Source organism: Eumetopias jubatus, unplaced genomic scaffold, assembly GCF_037043125.1.
Source record: "Eumetopias jubatus isolate StellerSeaLion01/CBP00866 unplaced genomic scaffold, mEumJub1_p1.0 scaffold_7, whole genome shotgun sequence".
In the NCBI taxonomy this organism is placed as follows: Eukaryota; Metazoa; Chordata; class Mammalia; order Carnivora; family Otariidae; genus Eumetopias; species Eumetopias jubatus.
In genome coordinates, this window is record NW_028274813.1 from 84,982,409 (window position 1) to 85,005,788 (window position 23,380).

The 23,380-nt window shown below is 38.9% G+C and overlaps 1 protein-coding gene, 1 non-coding gene and 2 pseudogenes across 3 annotated transcripts in view; 1 reads left to right on the forward strand and 3 right to left on the reverse strand.

The window, feature by feature from the left end:
• UBR1 (ubiquitin protein ligase E3 component n-recognin 1) overlaps positions 1–23,380 on the reverse strand; it is a 149,584-nt gene that overhangs the window by 93,775 nt on the left and 32,429 nt on the right. For both annotated transcript variants that reach the window (XM_028126716.2, XM_028126715.2), the window contains exons 5-10: positions 9,786–9,916; positions 5,178–5,316; positions 3,729–3,791; positions 3,364–3,487; positions 2,939–3,046; positions 2,236–2,324 (exon numbers count right to left, since the gene is read on the reverse strand). In XM_028126716.2, the coding sequence (XP_027982517.1) occupies positions 2,236–2,324; positions 2,939–3,046; positions 3,364–3,487; positions 3,729–3,791; positions 5,178–5,316; positions 9,786–9,916 (654 nt within the window). The remainder of the gene's footprint in view (positions 1–2,235; positions 2,325–2,938; positions 3,047–3,363; positions 3,488–3,728; positions 3,792–5,177; positions 5,317–9,785; positions 9,917–23,380) is intronic.
• On the reverse strand, positions 6,317–7,608 carry LOC114226567 (WW domain-binding protein 2 pseudogene; annotated as a pseudogene).
• On the forward strand, positions 9,059–9,474 carry LOC114226513 (prefoldin subunit 6 pseudogene; annotated as a pseudogene).
• On the reverse strand, positions 22,513–22,618 carry LOC114226584 (U6 spliceosomal RNA). Its single transcript, XR_003612779.2, has one exon. It is a non-coding gene; the product is annotated as a U6 spliceosomal RNA (small nuclear RNA).

Below are 23,380 nucleotides of genomic sequence, written 5' to 3' on the forward strand. Positions count from 1 at the left end.
GTGGAAAATCAATTATAAATTACTGAAAACTTTTAAAATCCCAATTTTAATAGCTGCTGATTTATTTCTATGCATATGATTAGAAGTATTATAATTCCTATTTCTTAAGATGTATTTTTTAAGTAATCTCTACACCCAACGTGGGGCTTGAACTTACAACCACCCCAAGATCAAGAGTTGCCTGCTCTACTGACTGAGCCAGCCAGGTGCCCCTGTAATTCCTATTTCTAAAGGGAAGATGGGGCGCCTGGGTGGCTCAGTTGGTTGGGTGGCTGCCTTCGGCTCAGGTCATGACCCCAGGGTTCTGGGATCGAGCCCCACATCAGGCTCCTTGCTCAGCGGGGAGCCTGCTTCTCCCCTGCCTGCCGTTCTCCCTGCTTGTGCTCTCTCTCTGTCTCTGTCTCATGCTCTCTGTCAAATAAATAAAATCTTAAAAAAAAAATAAAGGGAAGATAATATAGTGAACAAAAATATATCAGAGAATAACAAACGAAAGACCAAATATGAACTCAACTACCCAATCTAGCAGAGTTGTAAGTGAAAACTATAAAAAGACAAAAAACAAAACACACACACGTAAGAGTCATAGAGGACTGTGGTGGTGCTGTATATCCTTTCTCTAAACAGAATCTGGGACAATCTTCAGCAGATTTTATTGCAGTGGTGTAGGACAGAGGCAATATTCTAAGTATTTAAAAACTGATAGGACCCAGAAAATCAACCAATCAGATTCAATCCAAACTTAAACAGAATGGATGCTGGCTGCAAATAACTTCTTAACTATACTGATGCATACCAGCCAAAAATCAACCCTGATATAGTGGGAAACAAAAATAATAATACATCCACTCATGTACAAGCAGAGTTTCAGATCCTTGACCTACATATTTAATTTTATCCACTAGAATTCCTACAAAAAAGTAACCATGGTATAAAATAATCTCATTTAAATAGAGAGAACTGCTTTTGTAGAAGAAAAAAAGTTCATTTCAGATCACAGATATGGTCCAATATTCTAAGAGTTTTAGAAAAACAGAGTTAATAGCTTGAGTTGTTACATCTTTCAAGAAACTAAATGTGTTACTTTTAACACTCTACTTGTAAAATCCAGCAAGTACAGGTATCTTGTCCCACGGTATCATTTGCCTTCAACAGTCATTATTTCATTCTCTTTTTCTAATCCTATCCTGGATCCTACCTCTGACCTGTTCTAATTTTTACAGAACTGCCTGCAACTCAAAATTAGAGGAAACAAGTATTTATTGATACCTTTTTCTTTTAATGTTATTTCATTTTTATATATAATATATGTAACATACACACACACACACACACACACACACACACTTATTTATTTATTTATTTATTTATTTATTTATTTATTTATTTATTTATAAAGTAGGCTCCACACCCAACATGGGGCTTACACTCATAACCGTAAGATTAAGTCACATGCTCTATTGACTGAGCCAGCCAGGCACCCCTTGGATACCTTTGTATAAGAAAAGTAAAAGATTCAAAAAGTACCTGTCATGTATTTACCTTGCAATCTAACTTCAGAGACAGAACCCTCTCCCCACAAAATATATATATAAAACAATGTAAGGGACAGACAATAGATCAATAAAATATCAAAAAACTGTAAGTTTTATCTTTATGTTTTAGCCTCAGTTAAGTAAAACTCTTGCTCGTCTCATTCCTGCCTCCCTTTAGCATGCGTATCTGTTCCTTTCCCATGCTATGCCTTTCAACTAGTCACTTCTACTCTTATAATTCTACTTGTTATAAAACAGACAAATGATAAAAAAGAATGAATGCATGTGTAATGTGATAACTTCCTATTGCTCTGTCCAGGCAAATAATAGGTCATTTTCCACCTACCTCTTCTCCAAGACTACCGCTTCCATACTCCCAAATGTGAAAATGAATGGACTTTTGACAAAGAAATACATTACAAACTGAGAATTCTAGAGGGGGGATGGGTTAGCCTGGTGATGGGTATTAAAGAGGGCACGTACTAAATGGAGCACTGAGTGTTATATGCAAACAATGAATCATGGAACACTACATCAAAAACTAATGATGTAATGTATGGCAGTAAAAATGTAAAAAAAAAAAAAAGAAATACATCACAAAATTAAACTGATTCATAATTATCTGCTTTGTTTCTACAACTTCATTTCCAAAATGGTTTTCTTTTTCTATTATTGATATCTATTTATAAAGAGCAATTACCTTAACAAATTCCATAGCAAAGAATTTTTTGTATTCCATCTCCATAAAAAAACTGCTGAAGATCAATTCGTGAAGGATCTTACGGGCACCTAGAGATCATTTTTGGGGGAAGTGGAAGAGTATCACCAAGGCAAAAAAAACATTCCAGCTATTAGAAGTGGCAGAATATTATAAAAATATTTCACATACTAACAGACCTCAAGAACTCAAATATGAGTAGCATTTATCACAATAATAGCTAGAATTTAAAATACATACATATAAGCCTTTTTCCTCTCTTTCTGCCCCTCCGCTTTGCCTTACTTCACTTTACCTTGCCCAAGCTTTCTCCATTCCTTTTTATTCTATTTCACTCAAAATTACTCTTACTCTGTGTCTTCCCTTTTCCATTTCCTTAAGCCTTTTTCTCACCTTTCACTGTATGTTCTGCATTTGGATTTTAAAAATGAAAATTAACATAGCTTTAACAATGGCACCAAATGAATATATACACATACTCTTTTTTACTGGCCCTGACTAAACGAAAAAACACTATAATTAAAAGTATCCTTAAGTTTTAACACAGAAGACTACATATTGATTGGTTAAATTTTCTTAAAGCACAATATCTTATCAATCAAGAGCACTGGTTTAATAAAAAAGATTATAGCTCCACTTTAAGGTCATGCTTCATGGCAAGCAGCATAAGCAAAGATCCACCTACCTTTATAAAGTTTTGCATCCCAAAGCATTAATCTGCTTATGAGACAGGGGTTCTCAGAGCCAGGTTCTTCTCTAAGGCATGCTTGGCAAAAGATCTGTCTAAAGTCACCTACAAACAAAAGAAGTCACATAACTTTTATTTTCATAATATTCCTCCCAAAGTATGTTTCCTACAATAACATGTGAAAAAATTAACATTAATCTTCCCAGCTTAATATCAAGAATAATTCTGTCAACATCAAAGAATCAAAAGCTGACAAAATATTATTTATGGCATTTTGTGATACAAATCTGAAAATTAATCAAAATGTATAAACCAAAAATGAAAAAGAAATTCTGTTTTATACTCAATGACATTTTCAAATTCATGGTTATTTCAAAAACCAGTATTTTATGAGAAATAAGAAAAATAGTCAATATGCTTACTTGAATAGCTCATAATTTTGTTCATCCAGGAGCCAAGACGCAAAGCAAATTTCTGATGAGCCATAACTTCAGAGTGTAATACTTCTACATGAAGTGGATGTTGAGAGACATTTTCTGAATGACTCTACAAATGAAAGGAATATTAAAAACAAAACACTAATTTTAAAATTTGTTTTAACTAAGTAATCTATTCTTCAAAAAAAATCTTATATAACACTTACAGTTTCAAATCTCTGGGTCTAAATGGCCCAATCCTACCTTTACTTAGGATACCAAACCACTTCAACAATGTGATTATTCTACTTCGGCTCTTGTAATGTGAATTCCTCTTACAATTCTCTTTTGTCCTTAATTCAGAAAATTACCTTTATATCTTCCTTTGCTTCCTGGCAAGCTGCAAAAGCACCTGCTTTGACAGCCCGACGACCCTAATTATAAACAAACATGAGAATTAAGTAGTAGAATGACAATCCCAATCAATAAGTAATATGTAGCCCAAAGGCCTAATGAGCTCTTAATTATTAATCATTTATCAACTGCCTAAAAGTAGTAAGATGGGCAATACCTGGAAGATAAACATAAATGTTTAACATCTTTATGAAACTTCAGAACTTTTGATACTGCTAGCAGAGAATATACTTTAGGATGCTGGATTTCCCGCTTGGCAAGAATGTTAGTTCTTCACTTCCTATAGTGTACTCTATTTCTATCCAATAATAATAATTTAGGTTTTTACTAAAATCCTGCTTTATGTTTTAAATACTTTTCATGCAGGTGCCTGGGTGGATCAGTTGGTTAAACGTCTACCTTCAGCTCAGGTCATGATCCCAGGGTCCTGGGACTGAGCCCCATGTCAGGCTCTCTGCTTGGCAGGGAGCCTGCTTCTCCCTCTCCCACTCCCCCTGCTTGTACTCTCTCACTTTCTCTCTCTCTCTCTGTCAAATAAATAAATAAAACCTTTAAAAAATACTTTCCATGAATGAATTTACAAGTTCCTCAACATGTGTTCCACAACACACTTGGCATCCACTAGTGGATGACAGGTGTGACCAGGATATTGATTCCTCAAGCCCTAGCACCACTACACTAATTACTAATGCCATGCTGCTTCTTCCACTATATTACACTCCTCTCAAGGACAAGGATTAAGTTAATATTCCCTCTATATATCTGAGGAACACATTTTGCTTTGGATAGATATTTTTTAAAAAGCCGAACCACAGCAACAGTATTATGCTAAAAATAGTTGTAATAATTAAAAATGTCAAAATTAATGCATTTATTCATATGCTCAATAATTACAGAATGCTATTTTATTATTGTTTTAAAAGATTTTATTTATTTATTTGACAGAGAGAGACACAGCGAGAGAGGGAACACAAGCAGGGGGAGTGGGAGAGGGAGAAGCAGGCTTCCTGCCGAGCAGGGAGCCTGATGTGGGGCTCAATCCCAGGATCTGACCTGAGCCGAAGGCAGATGCTTAACGACTGAGCCACCTAGGTGCCTCTAGAATGCTATTTTAATAAATAATTATAGAAACAAACTAAAGTGGACATTCTTAACTACTTTTTGCCAAATATATTCAGTAACTTTATAATTACTTAGAATAAAAGAAGAAAGCTAATAGTTTATCTACAATTACAATACACAGAAAAATCAAGTTTTAACCAATTTACCTAGAATATAAGGAATAAAAGAAGAGTATGATTGTTCCTAACACAATACAAAAGATCACTTGTCAAGGACTCAGTCAACACCTGACTCCCAGGAAGCTGATATGGGGGAGCATAAGAATTCAAATGAAGCTCACAAACCTCTTTGTCTATGGCAGTGGTGTGCAACTGGGCTTCTGCGAGCTCACAGTCGAGAGCTCTTTGTAGACTGTATATGACATGGTCATATGAATGGTGTTCATCATTGAAAAGGACACAATAGTATCTTTCATTTTTCTCCCTGTTAAAAAATAAAAGATATATATTCAGATACTGAAATAAAGGAAAATGTAAAAAATAGACTAATACATAACATATAACCACAGTGTAATTTCTTATGTATGAGAAAGTACCACAGCAATACTGATAAAGGATGTTATTTTAAGTGTTACAGTGCCATGAAATTTTAAAAACCCTGATACCATTTCATTTTTTTATTACCTCCAGATGTAAATTATTACTTTCAGTTTAGTGGCAATATGGTTTTTTTTTTTTTTTTTAGTGGCAATATGTTTTTAATACTACTCTTACTGCGGCAAAGGGAGACAGCCCTAGGCTCAGGACCTTCAGATAGGCAATGATAAATGGTAAGATTTTATTAACACTTAGTTTTGTTTTTTTTTTCCCCAGTCACTTCATTTTTACTACTTCATATTTTCAGCAAACAAATCAAGGTGCAAACAGGGTTTATTTCACATTAATATATTAACTGGGTTTTTTTTGTTGTTGTTTTGTCAAATAAATAGGGAATTCTCTTTAAATAACCATCTCCTCACTTCACGGCCAGTCCAGAAGCAAATGAGAGCAAATTTTAGTGCATCCAAGGGGCATATCACCAATTAGGCATGAAGCTTAAAGGGAAGAGAGCAGGGTGAGGGGCTGGTGAGAGGTCATGGTCAGCACACAGGCTCAGGTCAGGGGCCTCTGTTCCAGCCCACCCCAAAGCCCCCAAACAGTATGATGGAATGAACATGCATTCTCCAGTCTGAGAAGCCTCTTCTAGAGGGAAAGGAGAGAAGGTAGAGGGAAACAAAAGCCAAAAATACCTGGAGGGAAGCAGCCGCCCAGCCCAGTGCCGCCTACCACTTGGAAGCTCAAGTTAAAGCTCCAAAAGTCAAAGTGGTGGCAACAGGTGACCAAGGACAGGACAGGGAGGTGAAGGTGAGCGTGACCTGGCTGGAGGCTGGCTGGGATTGGAATGTGGGCTGACCGTCCGGTGAGAAGGTCGCCTTCCATGGGGAGGCAGAGACCAGAGTGGAGGGAATGTGAGGGGGGCCCGGTGGGGGCCCTCAGGAAGACGCGAGGCTGGTCTGAGGGAGGTCACAAGGCTGAATATAAATTGGATTCCAAAACGAGGGAGCTGGACTGCGGTAGAGGAGGTGGCCAGAATCCTTCCATGGGCATGAAGCTACTAGAGCAAGACAGGAGCGAGATGGATGCCCACGCTCCTGAGCAGAGCCCCAGACACGGTGAGAGGGAAGCGCATCCAAGCGGCGCCGTGGGCTCCGAGCTAGCTTGAGAAGCGGGGAGGCACAGCTCCCAAGTCAAGGGGCCCCCCCTTCCCTCAACACCAGTCCCTGCTAAGTGTTTTATAATCAGACCTGGAGGAAGAACAAGGCCCTTCCGTCACCCCCCTAGCCCCAGCCTCAGCCCCAAGGGGAAGGGAAGGGAAGGGAAGAGTGACGAGGGATAGGAGGCAGGGGCAGGAGGGGTCTACTGGGTCTTCTTATCTTCTGGGGGGTAGTAAGGAGGTGGCGGAGGCTGGTTCGTGGGCATGTAGACGTTGTGTGGGTTGCCCGGGTTGTAATAGGCGCTGGCCGCTGCTTCTGCAACCTCGGCTTCAGCTGCAGGAGTGGAAGGGACATCAGGGCCGCTGACTGGAGGTTCCATGGGCCCAGGATAGGGTGGTGGTGGAGGCTGCACATATCCCATGGCCCCATCCATCATGGGAGGTCCTGGATAGAACTCAGGTGGGGGCGGTGGATAGGGGTAGCCAGGAGGGCAGGGGTACATTCCATTGGCGATGGGCGGGGGAAAGACATAGGCCCCGCTGGGCATGTGAGAATACCCATAGGCTCCATTGGGGGCTTCGCCTCGGGAGGCTTGAGATACCACCTGTAGCATCCGCTGTCCAAACTCGATGGCGCCCCCTGCCGTAAAAGTCAACTTGTATGACGCAGAGCCTTCCCAGCCACCTCCTGCTTCAGCCTGCACCGTTCCTTTGATGTAATTTGCTCCAAACACGGGCTGCTTGATCTCACAGTCCTTCATCAGATAAAACGGCATCATGAAGGACTGCATGGCATCCTTGCCTTTGGACAGAAAGATGACCCGGTACGGGGTAAGGTAGACGGTGCCTTTCTTGGTCCCTTTGAAGGCCTCGGGCACGTTCTTCATGTCACTGAATGTAAGTTCCACATGATCGTAAGTCATCAGAATGCTCTCGGTGTTGTTGACGATCACTCCGCCGCCCTCTGAGTGATTCTTGTTGAGCGCCATAGTCTCTCGGAAAAGGGTCCCGAGACTCCCAACACAGTGCCTTAACACTTAGTTTTTATTGAGTTTGTTTTTGCTTTTACTTTCTACTTACTTGAAGTGATACTGGTTTTATAGAACATTTAAGTTTAACAAAAAAAAAGGTGTACAGATTGAAAGTGCTAGCACTACCATGTGACTGAGGGACCTCAGGCTGCTTAAACTTTTAAGCTTGCTGAGATGACAGTGCCTCTTCCATCTTTAAAAAGAGTGTAATATCTACATTCAAGAGTGGTGTGAGGATCTCATAAAAAATGTGAAAACAATTGTCATAGGCTACACAAATGTCAGATGTTATTATCAGTTTTAAACAGTTTACAGTACGCTTTTATAATATACTCAATCCATCTCATAACTCTAAGCTCAGGTCTGTTAGAGCTCAGGAAACAGGGGTGCTTGGTTGGCTCCATCGGTAGAGCATCTGGCTTTTGATCTTGGGGTCAAGAGTTCAAGCCCCATATTGAGTGCAGAGCTTACTTTAAAACAAAAACAAAAACAAAAACAAAAACAAAAAAACTTCTCCATGGTCACAATGCCAAAAGCAGTTAGAAGGCCTTAAACTCAGATCTATGAATCTGAAGTCTGGTGCTGCTATATATACACTCAAACTCAAGCAACTCTCCCTTTTCAGGCAGGCAGATTGCTAGTATCATGTTTACCAACACAAAGTTTCTTTTTCTTTTTTTTAAGATTTATTTATTTATTTATTTATCTGAGAGAGAGGGAGAGGGAGAAGCAGACTCCCTGCTGAGCAGGGAACCTCATGTGGGGGTTGGATCCCAGGACCCTGGGATCATGACCTGAGCTGAAAATAGACGCTTAAGCAACTGAGGCACACAGGCACTCCAACAACACAAAGTTTCTTAAAGAGTTTAATTGACATTATCACATATCTGAAATTAATGCCTTTTTGGATGCAACCTCTGATGACCTTTATTTCCCCAAGCAGTTTATGGCCCACAAAGAGTCAAAACAATACATTTAATGTCTTTATAAATTAAAATTCTTAATTCTATCTCTTCCTAAAACAAAAAAATCCGTAAACTCAAAGAACAACAGTATTTAAATATGTGATGCAATTTTGTGAAATTCATAATATTACATGGATAGAAAAATTCCCATAAGGCCCAAACTGTATCTTCATATCAGATCTGGAATTCTCTTGTACCTTTATAAGTTAAGAGCAAATCTGTCACTGAAAGACTTATGGTTGTTAGAAATTGCTGGGTTTTAGTTTTAAAATGTTAAATCCCTACAACTAGTAGGGAAATAATCCTAGGTATCAAAGCACATGGTAAAGGGCTATCTTCTTATTACCATCACAAACCTCTTGGGGAATCTGGAGGTTGGTCTAGGACAGGATCAAACTGGGCAATTTACTTCTCTTCTGGGATGAGTAGCTGCTAGGTCCTTATAAATCATTCAGAGTAAGACCCCCAGCCCAAATAATGAAAGAAAGGCCTTCATCCCCGCCATGGGCTGAGCTAATCCAGAAGAAGCTACAGGGAAAGAGGGAGAAATATCAGCAGCTACAGGAAGACTTGAGTAAATCCATGTCAGGGCAGCAAAGCTTGAGGCACAACTAACAGAAGGTAATATTGTGAAGGAGGAGCTGGCCCTGCTAGATGCGTCCAACATGGTCTTTAAATTTCTGCATCCTGTGCTGGTCAAACAGGAGCTGGGAGAGGCTCAGGCCACAGTGGGGAAGAGGCTGGACTGTATAACAGCTGAAATTAAGCAGTATGAATCCCAGCTCCGGGACCTCGAACGGCAGTCAGAGCAACAGAGGGAGACCCTGGCTCAGCTGCAGCGGGAGTTCCAGCGGGCCCAGGCAGCCAAGGCAGGGGCTTCTGGGAAGGCCTGACCCCGTAGTGGGGGAAGGGGAGGGGAGGGAATGAAGCAGCTCTAGGGTCTATACTGTAGCTAATAAAATGTGAAAACACTGGGGTGTTTTCTGACCAAACAAAAAGACCCCCAAAATGCTCTTTCTTAAAAGTCAGCAGCTCCTGTTCAGGGTCTTCTTTTGGCTTACCTTTTGTTAGTGCCTATGCAGAGCATCTCATATAAATGGACATTTTGGAAGTATTCTCCAAAGAGAATTCTCTACATAATTGTTATAATGCTGATAAATTATAATCATTGCTAAAACTTCTCCCTTTTGAAAAATGTCCTCACCTTATCTGGAGTTCAGGAGGCAGTTCTTTTTCCTCTTCCCATATAGTCATTTCTACAATGTATTTTATCACTGAAGGGAATATTTTCCGGGCTTGGGCAATTACCTCTTCATTCAATGGACAACGTAAATTCTGTAAGACAGTATAGAAAAAATGTAACTACCAACATTGTATACAAATAAATGGATAAGAAAATGTTATTAATTTGTAATTATTTTAATAACTTCATTACACCATCCTTCAGGAACAAATTCAAGTTGAGCTCAAGAGGGTTGTTATTCACATCAGTTTACCTTAATTCCTTGTGGCCAAGTTGGTGCTACAGATAGAAAGGAAAGGAGACAGAACACAGAGTCCCCTTTTTAGTGATGCTCTCCCTTATGAATGTTCTCTGCCTTCCCGAGTAGCCTAATTATGGTAATATCAGAGAACATCTGGTTATCCCTTAGACCTTACAAAAAACTTTTCTCATTATTTCAACTGATCCTCATACCCACTCTGTAAGAAAGGGAGAGAGTTAGTGACATTTTTAAAAAAGATTTTATTTACTTGAGAGAGCGTGCGCAAGAGAGAAAATGAGCGGGGGGGGGGTGGGGGGGTGGGGGGGTGGGGAGGGAACGGGAGAAGGAGGCTCCCCACTGAGCAGGGAGCCCAATGCAGGCTTGATCCCAGAACTCTGGGATCATGACCTTAGCAGAAGGCAGATGCTTAAAGGAATGTGCCACCCAGATGCCCAAGAATTAGTGACATTTAAAGGATAAGGAACCCATCCAAGGTAAAAGAGCGTATAAATAGCAGAAATGACAAAACCTGAGTCTTCGGCTCCCACAAAAAACCATGTTCTCTTTATTACAGACCACTACCTCCTTAACAAAAGGCTTGTTAAAATCAATCAGCTAAAAAATCCATTCAAATGCTCTTTTGATTTTGATATGAATCAAAACCACAATGAGATACTTCTTTATACCTGCTACAGTAACTATAATAAAAAAGACACACAATAACAAGTGCTGGCCAGGATGTAGAGAAATTTGAACCTTTATATACTGCTGGTGGAAATGTAAAATGGTGCAGGCAATTTGGAAAATAGTCAGATAGATGCTCAAAATATTTAGCATAGTTATATGACCCAGAAATTCCACTCCTACATAACTATCCAAAATAAATGAAAACATGTCTGAAACAAAAACATATACACAAATATTCATAGCAGCATTATTTATAATAGCCAAAAAGTAGAAACAACCCCAATGTCTATCAACTGATGAATGGATAAATAAAATATGAATTCTTTTTTTTTAAGATTTTATTTATTTGACAGAGACATACAGTGAGAGAGGGAGCACAAGCAGGGGGAGTGGAAGAGGGAGAAGCAGGCTCTCTGCTGAGCAGAGAGCCCAACACGGGGCTTGATCCCAGGACCCCGAAATCTTGACCTGAGCCGAGGGCAGATGCTTAATGACTGAGCCACCCAGGCGCCCCTAAAATATGAATTCTTATACAACAGAATATTACTTGTACCAAAAAGTACCTGGTACAAGTAATGTACCTTGATGAACCTTGAAAACATTATGCTGGTGAAAAAAGCCAATCATAAAAGACCCCACATACTATATGATCCCATTTATATAAAATGTCCGTAATAGGCATATGTATAGGGACAGAAAGTAAAACAGTGATTGCTTAAGGCTGGGGAGTTTGTAAGAAATGGAGAGTGACTGCTGATGGATACAGGGTTTCTTTTGGGGGTGATGAAAATGTTCTATAATTGAGGTGATGGATGAAAAACTGTGAATATACCAAAAAGTGCTGAATTATACACTTTAAATGGGAGAATTTTTTAATATGGTATCAAGTTACATCTTAATAAGCTGTTTAAACAAAGAGTAAACAGGAAAAAAAAAACAAAGGAACTTTTTAAGACAAAAAAATCCAGTAGAAATTCAATATAAGATTTTAATACTAAATATTAACCTACCTGCTACAGACTGTTCTAATGAACTGTTTCACTCTGCATTCACCAAACTCTTAACCTACACATTTTTACTATTTTGCACCTATTCTTTCTCACTCCCCAATGCTTTATGATTTCAATTTTTACCTTCTCTTCAATATGTCACCTTCTCTCTGGAGATTTTGTTCAGAAGCACTTACTAGAGATACAAAGAATGCCAAAGTACTAAGAGCAATATTGGTCCACTACATTCCTATTTCATATAATATAATACACACATATGTGTATTTTTTTTTAGCTCAGTATATCTTTTCGAATTCTTCAAAATAGTAGTCTGAGGTGAAGAGTTAAAAGAATCAACTCATTACTTCCATGCCATAGCAATCAGAAGTAAGCCCTTTAGAAGAGGTCTGGTAAGTATATAAGAAACTTTCAAGCAAAGCATCTAAAGCTTAAAAAATAAGAAGGTCAATGAGAGGAAACAAAAGGGCTATAATCTAAATAGAAAAAAAAAAACTTAATAATTAACTCAGAAATGTACTGCAAGACTAGAGAGAAACTGCTTTTATATATATACAGGAAAGAGACCTCTCTTCAAAAGACATTGCCAAAAGCTGGATGATTGGCTGATTAGTATCAGCCAGATAGGATTACACTTGGTAGATCCCCACTATGACTGGCACAATACCATGCACCTGGTAGAGTATGGCTTTCACATTCATCAAAGCAAAGATGAAACAAAACACTATGTACACAGGACTGTTTGTGTTGCATGAATTGATTAGTTATATGCTAGCCATAGGTGCCCCTCTTTCACCTCCAGATAATCAGTCAATTCCAGAATATCCAGGTTTACTTTTTGGATAAGCCTGAATGACCAATCGCCCTTTGAATCTAATTCTAAATCCAAGATCAGCTTAGTTCAAGACTAAATCCAATGTTCTGAGGCCATTATGATTCAGGAAAACCCCATACGGACTGGAAATCCATGAGGCAGAGGGAGAGAAGCTAGCTTTGTAAACTCAGTGAGTCAACTTAACTCCCAAGGATTCTTCAGGTATTTAAAACACAAAGACAGGGGCGCCTGGGTGGCCCAGTCTTTAAGCATCTGCCTTTGGCTCAGGTCATGATCCCAGTGTCTTGGAGCCCCGCATCGGGATCCCTGCTTAGCCTGCTCAGCGGGAAGCCTGCTTCTCTCTTTCCCTCTCCCACTCCCCCTGCTTGTGTTCCCTCTCTTGCTGTGTCTCTGTCAAAAAAATAAATAAAATCTTAAAAAAAAAAAAAAAACACAAAGACAGAGGCGCCTGGGTGGCTCAGTCGTTAAGCATCTGCCTTCGGCTCAGGTCATGATTCCAGGCTCCTGGGATCCAGCCCCATGAGCCCCACATTGGGCTCCCGGCTCAGTGGGAAGCCTGCTTCTCCCTCTCCCGCTCCTCCTGCTTGTGTTCCCTCTCTCACTGTCTATCTCTCTGTCAAATAAATAAATAAAATGTTAAATAAATAAATAAATAAAACACAAAGACAGTTTTTGCAGAATGACTAGTTATGGAATGAACAGGTTATAAAAACCAAGCCACAAATCACTCTCTATGTGCCAAAATATTTCAAAATATTTTGACGTATTAGAAGAGGAAAGTGGAATAATCAGAATTAAAAGCATTCCTTAAAACAAAAATGAGAATAAAATTGAAAGGGTTACACTGGTATTCCAGGTAATGGACATGTGGTAATATTTAATCAAGAAATGGGCACTTGATAAGTATTTGTCAAGTGAAGGAACGGCCATCTGAGATTAGGACAAGTAAATGAGTAAGAGGGAAGAGGCAATCTAAAAATCGAATGCTGAATAATAAAGTAAATGGGGGAAAAGGCTAACAACTGGTGAATGGGTAAAAAGTATATGACTATTCTTTTTTTTTTTTTTAAGAGTTTTATTTATTTATTTATTTAAGAGAGATAGAGAGCACAAGTAGGCAGAGTGGCAGGCAGAGGGAGAGGGAGAAGCAGGCTCTCTGCCGAGCAGGGATCCGGATGCAGGGCTCGATCCCTGGATCCTGGGATCATGACCTGAGCCGAAGGCAGCCGCTTAACTGACTGAGCCACCCAGGAGCCCCTATATGACTATTCTTTGTACTATTTTTATTTTTGCAGCTTTTCATAAATTTGAAATTATTTCTAAATTCAAGATTTTAAAAAACCGTCTGGAACCCAGAATCTAAAGTAATCTGAATTTTAGGTCCAACTTTGCCACTGACTAGATAATGCAAACCTGAGCAAGTCACTTAACTTTACTGAGGCTCTGTTTCTACTTCCATAAAATGGAGCTACTATATCTACCTCACAAAGTAGTAATGAGGATAAAATTATGTAATTCATGTGAAAGATCTCTATTAATTCTAAAACATACAAATGTGAGGTACTATTAGTATCAGAAGTAAGAAAGGTAATGGGAAAAGTAGTAGGAGCTCTAATACTAATACTAATGACGACAGCTAACATTTACTGGGCCCTTAGAATACCCCCAGGCAAATTCTAGAGCTAAGCACTTTGCATGTATTGCCTCATTTAATCCTCACAGCCCTGTGAGGCGGACGGTATTATCTCCAGTTTAGAGAGATACTGAAAGGTAGAAAGGTTGAGTAACTCTGCCAAAGTCACAGAGCTATCAGTGGGGTTCTAAAACAAACTGAGGACACCTGTTCTAGAGCCCATACTGTTGCCCTCTGATGCTTCTACTCAAGAGAAAACAACACATTTTACCTCTCCAAATATAATTCCATTTCTTTCCATTCTGAGTTTTGTAAAATAGAGCACACTACACACAAGTGGTCACATAGCACAAACATACAGAATACCAGGGGTTTCTTAATGATAGATCATTATCCTTTATGACACATTGCAATGTTTTTTTCCGGTCTGTCATTTAATCTCATGACAAAGTTTTTGCTATAAAGAAGTTATTAATATTTGCAGAAGCCATTTATCAATCTTTTCCTTTTTATGGCTTCTGAATTTATTTTTATTTATTTATTTTTTTAAAGATTTTATTTATTCATCTGAGACACAGAGATACAGAGAGAGAGAGAGGGAGGAGAGAGCCTGAGCAGGGAGAGAGACAGAGGGAGGAGAAGCAGGCTCCCCGCCGAGCCAGGAGCCTGATGTGGGGGCTCGATCCCACGACCCTGGGATCATGACCTGAGCCGAAGGCAGATGCTTAACCATCTGAGCCACCCAGGCACCCCGGCTTCTGAATTTAAAGAAAAATCTTAGAAAAGCCCAATCTACTTCAAGATTATTTTTAAAAATTTACCCATATTTCCTTCTAACAAGTTCATAATTTCTTTTCTTTAAAAAAAAAAAAGCTTTAAAAAATCCTTGTTATTTCTGGAATTTATCTGATCAAGCTTTATGTTTTCTTCCCTCCAAATGGGCAGCCAGTTACATACCACCACCGATCTGAAATGCCATCTTTATTACCAATCTGGATTTAGATTCTCTTCTCTATTTCATTCTTTGCTGTCTATTCCTGTAGCAAGAGTCACATTATTTGTATTACTACAGCTCTTTAATACATTTTAAGTCTGTTAGACCTACTCACACTCATAACTCTTTATTTCAGCTTTTCCTGACAATTCTCACAGATTATTTTTCCAGAAGAACTTCTGCTTTGTCAAGTTCCAAAAGAGTATTTGGCTGTTATTCTGGTTGGGGAAATACTGATTTTGTGGATTAACTCTAGAAAAAATTTTGGTATTGTATATTTTTTTGTAATATTGAATCTTCCAATCCAAAAATGAAGTATATCTCCTGATTCCTTTTTTAAAAGAGATACTTTTTTTTTAAAGATTTTATTTATTTGACAGAGAGTGAGAGAGGGAACACAAGCACGGGGAGTGGGAGAGGGAGAAGCAGGCTTCCTGCGGAGCAGGGAGCCCAATGCAGGGCTTGATCTCAGGACCCCGGGATCATGACCTGAGCCGAAGGCAGATGCTTAATGACTGAGCCACCCAGGTGCCTCATCTCCTGATTTTTTTTTCTTTCATGCCTATTGGAGTATACTTTTCAAGTTTCTTAAAACAGACCTGGCAGATTTATTTTTTTCCAAAGTATTATATTTTTTCTCATGCTATAATGAATGAGATCTTCTCCTCCATTACATTTTTTTAAAAAATAATCTCTATACCCAACATGGGGCTTGAACTCACGACCTCAAGATCAAGAGTCATATGCTCCACTGACTGAGCCAGCCGAGCACCCCTCTTCCATTACATTTTCTTTTTTTTCCCCCAAGATTTATTTATTTTAGAGAGAGAGCGTGCATGAGCAGGAGGGGCAGAGGGAGAGAGTGACAGAATCTGAAGCAGACTTCATGCTAAGCGCAGAGCCCAACATGGAACTTGATCTCATGACTCTTGAGATCACAACCTGAGCCAAAACCAAGACTTGGATACTTAACCAACTGTACCACCCAGGTGCCCCTTCCATTACATTTTCTAAAAGATATTATTGCTTGTAAGGCATTCAAGTAATATTTGCTGAATACACTAAACAGAAAAACTAATGGTTTTTAATATGAGTTCTGTAACCAATAACTGGACTAAACTCTGCTTTCTATTTCTTTTTCAGTTAACATTCTTGGGTTTTCCAGGTATCATGACAATTTTGCCTCCTCTCCAATACTGATGTATTTCAGTTTATTCTGTGAGTCTATTTGATTGACTTCCACAACAGTGTTAAATAACAAGAGCAATAGATTTCCTTTTCTTCTCTCTATAATGGGAATACCCTAGCGTTTTATCGTCAAACATGATTAATGACTTTTGATTTCAGGTCAATAATCCTGGAAGAAATTGAGAATGTTATCAAAGAAGCTACTTTCCCAACTAAAATTAACAACTCAGGGAACAACAGATGTTGGCAAAGATGCGGAGAAAGCGGAACCCTCTTACACTGTTGGTGGGAATGCAAACTGGTACAGCCACCCTGGAAAACAGTATGGAGGTTCCTCAAAAAAAAAAAAAATAGAAATGCCCTATGACCCAGCAATTGCACTACTAGGTATTTATCCAGAGGATACAAAAATACTGATTTGAAGAGGCACATGCACCCCAATGTTTATAGCAGCAATGTCCACAATAGCCAAAATATGGGAATAGCCCAGATGTGGTGTGTAGTGTGTGTATGTATGTATATATATCTATATTCCACAGAATGGAATATTACTCAGCCACCAAAAAGAATGAAATCTTGGGGTGCCTGGGTGGCTCAGTCATTAGGCGTCTGCCTTCGGCTCAGGTCATGATCCCGGGGTCCTGGGATCGAGCCCTGCATCGGGCTCCCTGTTCGGCAGGGAGCCTGCTTCTCCCTCTCCCACTCCCCTTGCTTGTGTTCCTGCTTTCGCTCTCTCTCTCTGTCAAATAAATAAATAAAATCTTTAAAAAAAAAAGAAATCTTGCCATTTGCAACAACATGGATGGAACTAGAGGTTATTATGCTAAGCAAAATAAGTCAGAGAAAAATATATGATTTCAATCATATGTGGAACTTAAGAAACATGACAGATGAACATAGGGGAAGGGAAGGGAAAATAAAATTAGACGAAAACAGAGGAAAATAAAATTAGATGAAAACAGAGAGGAAGGCAAACCATAAGAGACTCTTTACTCCAGGAAACAAATTGGGGGTTGCTGGAGGGGAGGAGGGGGGGGATGGGGTAACTGGGTGATAGGCATTAAGGAGGGCACTTGAAGTAATAAGCACTGGGTGTTGTTGTATGCAACTGATGAATCACTAAATTCTACCCCTGAAACTAATAATATAGTATGTGTTAATTAAATTGAATTTAAATAAAAATTTTTTTAAATTAAAAAAGAAGAAGCTACTTTCCCAGAAAGTGCCAGGATTAATGGTTTCACAAGTGAATTCCAAGAGTTCATTCCAGGAATGTAAGCATGATAGTGCTACATGATTCCTTTAAACTTGATTTCACCCAGTAATGTTTTATTTAGTATTTCAGCATAACAATTATTAATAAAACTGATCTGTAAATTCTCTATTTTGTCAGATATGAGGTCAATATAATGTTGGCTTTATGTAACAAATTTGGAAACTTTCTCTTTTCCCCCTTCTATGCTTAAGGACAGTTTCTATGTTTTTGTTATTTATTTGGTGTTTAATTGAGTGATTTTTATTTTTATTTTTTTTCAAGATTTTTACTGATTTGTCAGAGAGAGAGAGAGAGAGAGAGAGAGCAAGCACAAGCAGGGGGAGTAGCAGGCAGAGGGAGAAGCAGGCTCCCAGCCAAGCAAGGAGTCCAATGCGGAACTTGATTCCAGGACCCTGGGATCATGACCTGAGCTGAAGCCAGATGCTTAACCAACTGAGCCACCCAGGTATCCCTGATTTTTATTTTTAATTAGTAAAATTTTTTAAATACAGAAAAACAGGAAGATCAGTATAATAAACACACTTTTACCTAAATTCAATAACTGTTATTTTTCCATATATGTATTTTTTGTTCAAGTATTTTAAGGTAAAAATTAATTATATTTTACCCCTAAATACTTAATATGTATCTCTAAAAATTTTTTTCTTATATACTTATAATACCATTATTTTATCTAGTAACATTAATAATTTTTAAATATCATCTAATGTCTTAATCATATTCAATTTCCTTAATTCTTCCCAAAATATCTACTGCATTTGGTTATTATGTCTAGATCACTTACATCTAAATGAATCTCCCATCCCCACTTCCAGCTTTTGTTCTTCATGACAGAAACCAGGCCATACTTCCTATAAAAACTCCTATATTCTAGATTTGCCTTGAAATGTCATACATTAATTTATATTTATCTTCCTTGTGGTCTTCTTTATCATGTTCATGCCTCCCCTGTATTTCCTAAAAGTTAAACCTCAAGGTTTTATTAAGTTCAGGCTAAAAACTTTTTTTTTTAAAAGATTTTATTTATTTATTCATGAGAGACAGAGAGAGAGAGAGAGGCAGAGGCAGAGGGATAGCAGGCTTCCCGAAGAGCAGGGAGCCCGATGCGGGGCTCGATCCCAGAACCCTGGGATCATAACCGACTGAACCACCCAGGCGCCACCAGGCTAAACACTTTTATCAACAATATTTCATAAGTGGGGCCAGGTGGCTCAGTTAGTTAAGCATCGGACTCATGATTTCAGCTCAGATCATGATTTCATGGGTGAAAGGCTCCATGCTCCATGGGGAGTCTGCTTGAGATTCTCTCTCCCTCTCCCTCTCCCTCTGTCCCATACCCGACATGTGCCCGCATAATCTCTCTCCTAATCAATCCTTAAAAAAAAAAAAAAAAGAATATTTTCTAAGTGAGGCTCTAGGTACTTCAATTTTTTAACAGCTTGAGATATAATTCACATACTATACAATTCACTCAAAAGATACTATTTAATGGTTTTTAGTGTATATACAGATATTTGTAACTATCACCACATTAGTTTTAGACCAGTTTCATCACCTCAAAAAACAAAAGAACTCTTTAGTGATTTCTTCTTCTCCCACCCCACGCTTCCATCCCCCTAGACCTAAAGAACCACAAACCTATTTTCTGTCCCTATAAATCTGCCTATTCCAGACATTTCACTTAAACGTAATCATATAATGAGATTTTTTTGTAATTGGCTTCTTTCACTTAGAATGTTTTCAGGGTTCCTCCAAACTGAAGCATGTTTCACTACTTTACATATATATAGACAAATAATGCGTTGTATCGATTTATCCACATCGTTTATCCATTTATCAGTTGATAGACATTGAGCTGTTTCTACTTTTTATTATGAGTAATACATTATTCTATAATAACTGTTATAACAATACTATTATGAATAATGCTACCATGAACATTCAGGTCTAAATATTTGCTTGAACAACTGTTTTTAATTATTTTGAGTATATACCTGAAGTGGAGTTGCTGAGGTGTATAACTCTACATTTAATCATTTGAAGAACTGCTAGACTATTCTCCAAAGTGGCTGCACTATTCTACATTTCTACCAACAGCTTATGAGGGCTCCAACTTTGTCACATTCTCACTAACACTTGTTATTATTTGCCTTGTTGATTATAGCCATTAGTGGGTAGGAAAAAGAATGTCATGATTTTGGTATGCATTTCCCTAATGAGCAATGATGCTAAGCATCTTCTCATGTGCTTATTGGCTGTGTGTGTGTTGTGTGTGTGTGGTGTGTGTGTGTGTGTGTGTATACACTCTTTGAAGAAATGACTTCATTTTTTTCCTTTTTTAAATTTTATTTATTTATTAAAGATTTTATTTATTTATTTGACAGAGAGAGAGAGGGAGTGGGAGCATAAGCAGGGGGAGTGTCAGGCAGGGGATTTTTATTTTTATTTTTTTTCAAGATTTTTACTGATTTGTCAGAGAGAGAGAGAGAGAGAGAGAGCAAGCACAAGCAGGGGGAGTAGCAGGCAGAGGGAGAAACAGGCTCCCCGCCAAGCAGGGAGCCCAATGTGGGGTTGATCCCAGGACCCTGGGATCATGACCCGAGCTGAAGGCAGACGCCTAACCGACTGAGCCACCCAGGTGCCCTCACTGTGGTTTTGATGTGTATTTCCTTAATGATTCCTTAAGTGATGTTGAGCATCTTCTCATGTGCCTATTGGCTATTTGTATGTCTTCTTTGGAGAAATGTCTATTAAAGTCTTTTGCCCATTTTGTATTCTGCATGTTTCACTGTTTCTATTCCTAATTTGATGAAAACTTTTATTTACTTTTAAAGATTTTATTTATTTATTTGACAAAGACAGAAAGAGCACAAGTAGGCAGAGCGGCAGGCAGAGGGAAGGGGAGAAGCAGGCTCCCCACTGAGCAGGAAGCCCGACACGGAGCTCCATCCCAGGACCCCAAGATCATGACCCTAGCCAAAGGCAGATGCTTAACCGACTGAGCCACCCAGGCACCCCAGAAATGACTATTTATGAAGAAATGACTATTTGCTTGTTTTAAAAATTGGGTTGTCTTTTTACTATGGAGTTTTAAGAGCTCTTTTTTTTTCAAGATTTTATTTATTTATTTTACAGAGAGAGACACAGTGAGAGAGGGAACATAAGCAGGGGGAGTGGGAGAGGGAGAAGCAAGCTTCCCTTGGAGCGGGGAGCCTGATGCGGGGCTCGATCCCAGGACCCTGGGATCATGACCTGAGCCAAAGGCAGACGCTTAATGACTGAGCCACCCAGGTGCCCCTTAAGAGCTCTTTATAAGCTCTAGATACAAGTCCCTTATCAGAAAATATGATTTGCAAACATATTTCTCCCATTCTGTATACTTTTCATTTTCTTGACAGTGTTCTTTGATGAAGTCCAATTATCTATTTTTTCTTGTATTACTCAGGCTTTTGCTGTCATATCTATCAATCCACGGCCAAACATGAGGTAATGAAGATTTACCTCTGTGTTTTCTTCTAAGAGTTTTATAGTTTTAGCTCTCACATTTAGGTCTTTGATCCATTTTGAGCTAATTTTCATGTATGGTGTGAGCTAGGGATCCAGACTCATTCTTTTGCATGTGGATATCTAGTTGTTCTGGTACCACTTGATAAAAAAGACTATTCTTTTCCTAGGGAATGCCCTTTGTATTCTGGTTGAAAAACAGTTGACCACAAAAATGTGGGTTTATTTCTGGGCTCTCAAACCTATTCTCATAATCTCTCTGTTTATCATTATGTCATACCACACTGTCTTGATTACTGTTGCTTTGTAGTAGATTTTGAAATAGAGAAGTAGGAGTTCTCCAAATTTGTTCTTTTTCAAGGTTGTTTTGGCTATTCTGTGTCCCTTATAATTCCACATAAACTTTTTTTAAAATTTTATTGTTATGTTAATCACCATACATTACATCATTAGTTTTTGATGTAATGTTCCATGATTCATTGTTTGTGTATAACACCCAGTGCTCCATTCAATACATGCCCTCTTTTTTTTTTCTATCTTTAATTTACATGCCCTCTTTAATACCCATCACCAGGCGAACCCATCCCCCCACCCTCCTCCCCTCTAAAACCCTCAGTTTGTTTCTCAGAGTCCATAGTCTCTCATGGTTCGTCTCCCCCTCCGATTTCCCCCCGCCTTCATTTTTCCCTTCCTGCTATCTTCTTCTTCTTTTTTTTTTTTTAACATATAATGTATTATTTGTTTCAGAGGTACAGGTCTGTGATTCAACAGTCTTGCACAATTCACAGCGCTCACCATAGCACATAACCTCCCCAATGTCTATCACCCAGCCACCCCATCCCTCCCACCCCCCACCACTCCAGCAACCCTCAGTTTGTTTCCTGAGATTAAGAATTCCTCATCTCAGTGAGGTCATATGATACATGTCTTTCTCTGATTGACTTACTTCACTCAGCATAACACCCTCCAGTTCCATCCACGTCGTTGCAACATTTATTAAGATGATTATGCGGTTTTGTTTTTTTGTTTTTAGAAAATTTTATTTTCCCCCAATATTTCAAATTTCTTTTCGTTAACATATATAGTGTAATACTAGTTTCAGGAGTAGAATTTAGTGATTCGTCACTTACATATAACACCCAGTGCTTATCACAGTGCCCTCTTTAATATCCATCACCCATTTAGCCCATCCCCCTGCTCACAGCAACCCTCAGTTTATTCTCTATAGTTAAGTCTCTTTTGGTTTGTCTCCCTCTCTTTTTTTTTCCTTTCCCTTATGTTCATCTGTTTTGTTTCTTAAATTCCACATATGAGTGAAATCATAAAAATATGGGACACTTCACCAATTTGTGTGTCATCCTTACACAGGGGCCATGCTAATCTTCTCTTTATTGTTTCAATTTTAGCATATGTGCTGCCAAGTGAGCTGATTTTTAGAATGTTAACCTATGTACTTTATTTTACATCCTGTGAGGAGGCTCATTATGCCATGTCACCCCACTATTAGCAATGATGCTAATACTGATGGCCAGTTTCAGGAGATGACAATATGATATATCCATTACAAAGTTTCACTTTTCTTCTGTATGCCTAGCAAGTGATCTATGACATGACAATTTAGAACTATGTGAATACTGTTCTTCATCAACTCATGTCTCAATAGATTTAGCATCCATTAATGAACCTTGCCTGAATCAAGTATTTCCTCCAGGTTTGCAAAATGTTGATTATTCTAATTCTATTATCCCCTCTCTACTAGCTAGCTAGCGATCACCTAGAAAGAAGAGCTCTAGCTCATAAACTGGAAACACTTGTTTACCACGAAATACAATTCCTATTGAAGAGGTAGAATAGGGCCTCCTGAGTGGCTCAGCTTGGTTAAGCGTCCAGCTCTCAATTTCGGCTCAGGTCCTGATCTCAGGGTCGTGGGACAGAGCCCCGCGTAGGGCTCCAAGTTCAGAGCCAGTTCAGGACGTGGTCTGCTTCAAATTCTCTCGCTCCCTCTGCCCCTCCCCCCACTCCTGCTCTCACACATGCTTTCTCCCTCTCTAAAATAAATAAAATCTTTAAAAAAAAAGGGTAGAATATATGCTTAGTTCATTCTCTTTAATTACCAGTTTTTAGAGTGAGAAATTAATATAATAACCACTGGGTGCCTGGGTGGCTCAGTTGGTTAAGCGACTGCCTTCGG